Here is a 7,374-nt window from a genome sequence, read left to right as displayed (position 1 = left end):
AGGCACTGATTTGTTTTCTTCAAAATTTGATGTAGTAACAATACTACATAGCCTTCCCCCAAACCCATGTAGTAACAATACCCTATTTCTAGGGCACTGATTTTGTGATTTCCAAGCCTGATGTAGTAACAATACTACTTAGCTCTCCACCAAACCCATGTAGTAACAATACCCTATTTCTAGGCACTGATTTGTTTTCTTCAAAATCTGATGTAGTAACAATACTACATAGCCTTCTCCCAAACACATGTAGTAACAATACCCTATTTCTAGGCACTGATTTGTTTTCTTCAAAATCTGATGTAGTAACAATACTACATAGCCTTCCCCCAAACCCATGTAGTAACAATACCCTATTTCTAGGGCACTGATTTTGTGATTTCCAAGCCAGATGTAGTAACAATACTACATAGCTCTCCCTCAAACCCATTTAGTAACAATACTCTATTTCTAGCGCACTGGTTTTGTAATTTCCAAGCCAGATGTAGTAACAATACTATATAGCTCCCCCCCCCACCGAAACACATATGGCACTGATTTTGTGATTTCCAAACCTGATGTAGTAACAATACTACATAGCTCTTCAGCAAACCCATGTAGTAACAATACCCTATTTTTAGGGCACTGGTTTTGTGATTTCCAAACCTGATGTAGTAACAATACTACATTGCTCTCTGATGACATAATATTACTTGCAAATGTAGCATTTCTACATTGTTATACTTGAAATCCTTTTGTAAAAATGTTGTTCCTAGGAGACTGCATTGTTCTCAAGCTGTCATCAACAAGCCTGGTTTAATAGTATGGCCAGTAATAATACAGTCTAGTTTAGATTGTTGAAGGTGCTATTTATAGAACTTAGAAGATATTCAGTATATTGAAGTACTTGTAAACAACATTTTAATCATCATGAAATATAGATATTTTCAACAGTAATGTAATGCACAATTTCTTTTTCATGTAATATAATTAAAATGTCACTAGCATCTCATGCTGTTATTTCTGGTAGTTCTTCCATATAAGGCAGATATTTAGGTAATTCTTTCCTTAGGAGGCTGTTAGTTTCATATAAATTCTGTTCTGCTCTTCCATCGATCTCTTTTCAACATATAGCCTATGCATAGAGTCATTGTCTCCACTAATACAGAATTTTGCCCTCATCAATTTTCTGAAAAGATAAAATAGTTTATTTGAAAACAATGCAGACACTAGCATGGAAATTTTGTTAATGCTATTTTGATCCACCATGCACATAGCATACAATATGACCTTTAAAACAATATATGGTTATAGGATGCTCTCAACAGCTTCCAGGAGCTTACCCAAGGGCATCACTGGAGAATGGGAAGACCCAAGTGTGTAGTTATGAAGCCTATTACGTATGCCATCTTTCAGATCTCCACCTGCATTTCTTAAGAACCTACATTATGTATGTATGTATCAGCATACATATAGATGGATGGACAGGCTGGATCGTAAATGTCTGTGTTTGATTTGGATTTTTAAAGTAGCTTTAACCATTTTTCAGTCATATCGCTACAATGCCCACAGTGTGACAGTTTATATAGATGTTGGGGCATGATGTCCCACCCAGTCACATTATCCTGACACCAGATCAAGCAGTCTTAACACTAACCTCTTAATGTCTTGGCAGGATCATATAATATCTGCCTTTACAAAAAGCAGAATAATACATCGATTATGAAAACTGAATATAAACTTCTAAAATATTTTGTAATATTTAGTAGTGAGAATATTTTCAAGATGACCTTGATCAATTTAATATTAAATTATTTGATTTACCCAGTTTACATTCAGTATCTCTTAGACCAGAAGTTGAAAGATTGTGTCAAGTTCCTGATTAAACTGCATGCAATTACAAAACAACACTTGATATTAAGGCCAATATACTTCAGATTTCACATGGACAGTAATGTCCATACTCTCATGATGAACATTATATGTGAGAGTTAGAGTCATTGCAGTGATGATTTATCACATAATCTGCATATGAACTATGGCAATTATACAACAAGTCAAGTTAATTAAATCATGGTCTAAGAAAATTTCCTAACCTGTTTTAACTTCAGGTGATGAAAACTTTGATTCCACATGTCCAAAAATGTTGACCAACTAACTGCATGGATCATTTATTTTTTCATGCAGATTCTGCTTGTATATTGTTAATTTGTTAGATTTGTAAGGCAGCATCATATCACCATTAACTGTCATTATGTCAGCATGGTGGTATGCATAATCCTGAAGCCAAGATGTTGCATGTTCTCTTCCTTGTCCTTTACCACTCTCTTTTATGTATCCAGCTGAAATTGTGCCACCCTTAGATTTCTTTATGTATTTGTAATAGAAATGTTTGTCAATCCTATACAAACATCTGGTGGTCTAGTGGTTAGAGCATCTGCCTCGTATACGGGAAGTCGTGGGTTCGATCACCGGTAGAGTCATACCAAAGACTTACAAATATGGTACAGTACTAACATCTGCCTTGCTTGGCGATCAGCATAAAGATGTTAGTGTTGCGACTGGTCGGCCTGCATGCCAGGTTACTGTGACTGGGTGGGGACATTATGCAACATGCCTGCGGCAAGATGCCCCAGTGCTAAACATCACTATAAACTGTCACTCTCCAGACATCGTAGCGATATGACTGAAAAAGTATTAAAGCTATGTTAAATATCCAAATCACACATACATACACACACACACGTTTTCCACCATCAGTAAAATAAGAAACATTCCTTTCTTGTCCTTCCCATCAGCTATTTTGTCAAACAAAGCACTCAACTCTGCTTCCAAAACAATCGTTCAGTATCAATATCTTGCTTGTTTGATATCAGTTTCTGTTATCATTTTTAGACAGTAATTCACACATTGTTTTGCTTTCTGTAAGCATGTTACATTTTGCATAGCTTTTCCCAGCAGCTTGGAGTTACTGTAAGTTCTTAATTGTTTGCTCTTATTCGATTTGCATGTATCATCAAAGGTGTAATTATATATGCTTAAATCATAGATTTATATGCTTAAATCATAGGCTTTATAGTTAAATTGTGTTATAAAATGTATACGTTTAAATTTGTTTTTTATTCTTTTATTTTACTTCATATTTTGGTACAAGAACATAAACATCAGTAAAACACACTTTATAGCTATAATGATTCAACAATGAACATTTTATCTTCAAAATACAAGAAAATCAGAATTGTTTCGGCATTTTTAAATGACACTAAAACCCTGAGCATCACCACATGCCCTGTCTTCCAGCTGCAAATAATGTCATAACTAATTAACAAACATATTTCTTGCTAAAATGCAATTCTGGATAAAGTGCATACATTTGTTGTTGGGTTTAATGCCATTTTTCAGCACATGAAAGGCTATACATGGTGGCCAGTATTAATGGTGGAGGAAGAACCCGGAAAAACCCCGGTAAGAACCACCGACCCACAAGAAGCTACTGGCAAGCTTTCACGCATACCCACATTAGCCGAATCCAAGACTTGAACCCACACAGACAGGGGTGAGATGGCAGTGATCCGTAACGGAGAGCGCTTACAACCACTCGGCAACTTGCATACATTTGATGTCACATGAAAACTAAGGATAACTAAGATCATGAACATCTTTATATGACAAAGTGAACATTTAAGTGGATAAGTGCATTCATTTGTGTCACTCTCCCCGTTTTGAGGTTTAAATTGCATGCTAGAATTGGAAGCTACATCAACAGACTAATATTTATTTCTGCATTGCTGTGATGTGCTTATATTAATGGCACAAAAAGAACTGTAAAAATTCTACACATACCTACATCTACAAAACGTATTGTTCCACACCACCTGGTTAAATAATAAATTATACTAAATTTTAATCAGAAGTAGGATATTGAAGAATCATATAAAATAATGTAACTGCTAACTGCTACATCTGAAGTAAAAAAATGGTAGATATTACAATTAATTACAAGCAGAATAGATAAAATCCTCAAATACATGGCATTTATTTTAAGGTTTATAAATATTTTGTGGTATAACATTTAAGATGCTACATACCTTGATACCTTCAGTAAATGATGGGTTTTCCATCTGGATATCCATGAAGCAACTTCTTGAATATGCTGGTTTTGTAGAAGTTATTGATGATCCAAATCCATCAACATGATCTTTCTTAGTCATGTTGTCATCTTGAAAAGTGTTGTGTTCCTCTGCAACTGATGTATCTGAAGCATCATGACTTTTTGACAGATCTTCTTGCAAAGAACTTCCCAATTTGTCAATAAGTGCTGTACCCAGAACTTCAATACTTCTAGATATAGCATTATCCTGCCTCACATAATTTTCCATTAATGAGGTTCCTAAAGCATTATTACTTTCAGTTTCATAATTGTTTTCCATGGAATTGCCTACTTCATCAAAGTCCAAGTCTGTTTCACTGACCATTTCAGTGTTATATGGCAATACATTCAAGGATTTACTTCAGGCAGCTTATAATACTAACCCATTTAATAAGCCATATGTTTACATTTACTGCTAGATATTAGCAGTTAAAATACAAAGCATTGGGCATTGCATGAATCACATATAGCATAGCTAATGTGAGTAATTGGATTTTATCCAGTCTTTACATTTCTGAATTGTTTTACAACTAGTGAGCCAATTGGGATCCCATTCATTACCCAACAGGTGCTGACATTTAGTTTGATACTCCCATCATCAGTTCTCAGACACTAGTTAACTGTACAAATATAGTCCAACATAACCAACATGTGTCTTGCTATGTCAGGGAAAAGAACTGCTCTGCCATTCTCTGTAACTGCTATCTCAACAGCTGTAAACTTTGATCTTTTCACACAAGAGATTTGTCTCTCCATTTGAAGTATTTATAAAATAACTTTACCAAACCTGAGTTTTCTCCATAATACAAGTGGGAGGGGGATATGCTTTCCTTTATTCTTGAAACACTCAATTTCCTTGCATGCACTCTGATTAGAAGTATATTTAAGATGGAATAATTTTTACAACAGATGTAGATAGAAATGGGGTTGCATTTCTGTCCTACAGAATAATGATTACATCATATGGACAAGAACTTTGAGTATGTATGTATGTTTGTATGTATGTATGTATGTATGTATGTATGTATGTTTGTATGGATGTATGTATGTATGCATGGCACATCTGCCAGTAGCTTCTCGTGGGTCGAATAATTAATTAATTAAATGATTAATACTGGCCGCCATGTATAGCCTATCATGTGCTGAAAAATGGCGTTAAACCCTAAACAACAAAAACAGCAACAATGGCACATCTGCACTATCATAGCCACCACACAGAGCCAGGTTAATTAGATAGTAATATTTGTTAAGTTTAATTTGCTGATAATTGTAACTGATGAGATAACCCACTCTCAGATTTGAACAAATTCATGTGGGTGCTCTTAGGACTGATTGAATGTATATTTAAATTGTATTTGAAACAACTTCCAAACTCAGTATCAAGCCCTAATAGTCAGGGTTGTTTCATCATGCTAAAACTATTATACACAAAAGTAGAACATCTCCAATCATATCCTAAACTTCAAAGCCTAGAGACAAGAAAAGTTTGGAGGACATGTGCAATATTATTAATAAATCAACTCATCCATATACCCAGGATTGCATAATCCCTAAACTTTCATCAAAATACTCAAGGTAACTAGTAGATTTACTTTGTGTTTTTGTTTTGGAAAACAGTAACTTTTCCAAGTCTGGACATACATTTGTTCATTCAGAAAGTGCTCTTGTTCTTACATCTTAACGAATCTCTCTCTCTCTGTCATTAAGAATATATTTCAACTCTAGTGGTTTTTCACACACTTCTGCTGGAACTAAGGCCAGCAAAGCAACAAATTTATTAAAAAATATATGATTTGTTTAAAATAAATTTTAATCTTTTTCAAATAATCTTGCTAAAACATTTTTCTTATAAAATATATATTGAAAAGGTAAATGTGGAAAATAAAACATCGAACAAATATTCTCATGAAGGCAGTCACAGTCTCTACGCTGAAATTTTGTTTTGAAATCAATTTCATTACTTCTTTTTAACTGCTGAATGTGGTAACCATCTCTGATATTCTTCAACAATAACACCATCTTCAATTTAACTGCTATGGTGGACATATTGGAATCCATATTGGCATTATTATTATTTAGGACCAACAAGACATCATAAGAAGTCTTTTGGTGGAAATCCCATGTTGATATTACTTTCTGTTTTGGAGGAGAACACTCTGACGTATGCTCTTCATGTTAATCTTTAAATAATCCCAGCCCTTTTTTCTAAACATATGGATAACAAGTTGGTTCACTATATGAATTTGTGGAAAGCATTATCATATTAATGTCTACCATTTTTTCTTTAAATCAGAAAATAGTTTATTCTCATCATACTAAAAATATTTACAACTCACTCTCTCTCTCTCTACATTATTTGATTGGTCAGATATTTAATATAAAGGCCTCATTGGCTGTTAACACCTGCTGTGCATCCAACTGTGTTTTGCTAACATCATCAGCATGCTAAACAATTATGAGCTCACAGTTAGCAAATTCCTCAGTAAGGAGAGTGCATGGATCAGATGTTTACAGTGATAGCGTGTTTGAGCCCAAAAATCTTCTTTATACCCATAAAAGAACTAAGTTTTGTATGGAGACTTCATTTATAATGCTATGGAAAGTAGAAGAAAGCAGGTTTGGATTACTGAACTATAATTTATACTCTGGAAAGCCAATATGCATCTAGCAAAACTGCACCAGAAAAAGAAACCAAATAACTCTAAGAAACTACCCCTCCCCCACCTGGGAAAAGCCATTTACAATGAGCTAGTAATAAGAACACAAGCACCTACCCCCCCCCCCCCAACATGCAGTGGCCCATATTCGCTATTTAAAACCCAACAAACCCAAACACATGTACCAAAGTTATATTAGCACCCCATGACTCTGTTCCAGCATTTGCTGGTAAAGAGTTGGAGGTGTCACACTGTTGTTCGTTTCTAAAGGTCATGGTTTGTAATTTATGTATTCCCCGTTCTCCCAATTTTGAATTTCATGTATGCATTTTTTTCCTTCATGTCAGGTTGTTCTTTGTTTTATTTTGTCATATTTTTTGAGTTGTCCCTGCATGCTGGTTGTGATATCTACTCCATTACCACCCGGTACGTAGGTCAGTTTCCATTATCAGGTCAATACTTGCAAACACTAGTGCTTGTGAGCGTTTTCTTGCCTTGAACCTTACATGCATAAAGGGGCCCCGAGTGGCCGAGTGGTCTAAAGCGCTCTCTGTTACATATCACTGCCATCTCACCTCTGTTAGCATG

The 7,374-nt window shown here is 35.0% G+C and overlaps 1 protein-coding gene across 1 annotated transcript; it reads right to left on the bottom strand.

Moving 5' to 3' along the window:
- Positions 1-539: 539 nt before the first annotated feature.
- On the bottom strand, positions 540-4,608 carry LOC149772933 (uncharacterized). Its single transcript, XM_089947102.1, has 2 exons — positions 4,068-4,608; positions 540-1,168 (listed from the first exon to the last, which is right to left on the bottom strand). Exons 1-2 carry the CDS (start codon positions 4,452-4,454, stop codon positions 1,139-1,141), a joined length of 417 nt encoding a protein of 138 aa, XP_089803228.1. The 5' UTR covers positions 4,455-4,608; the 3' UTR covers positions 540-1,138.
- Between the last annotated feature and the right edge of the window lie 2,766 nt (positions 4,609-7,374).

Source organism: Sinohyriopsis cumingii, unplaced genomic scaffold (genome assembly GCF_028554795.1).
Source record: "Sinohyriopsis cumingii isolate HCF-2022 unplaced genomic scaffold, ASM2855479v2 utg000972l, whole genome shotgun sequence".
Classification (NCBI taxonomy): Eukaryota; Metazoa; Mollusca; class Bivalvia; order Unionida; family Unionidae; genus Sinohyriopsis; species Sinohyriopsis cumingii.
Note: the sequence above shows the minus strand (reverse complement) of the source record. Positions and strands in the feature narration are given on the sequence as shown.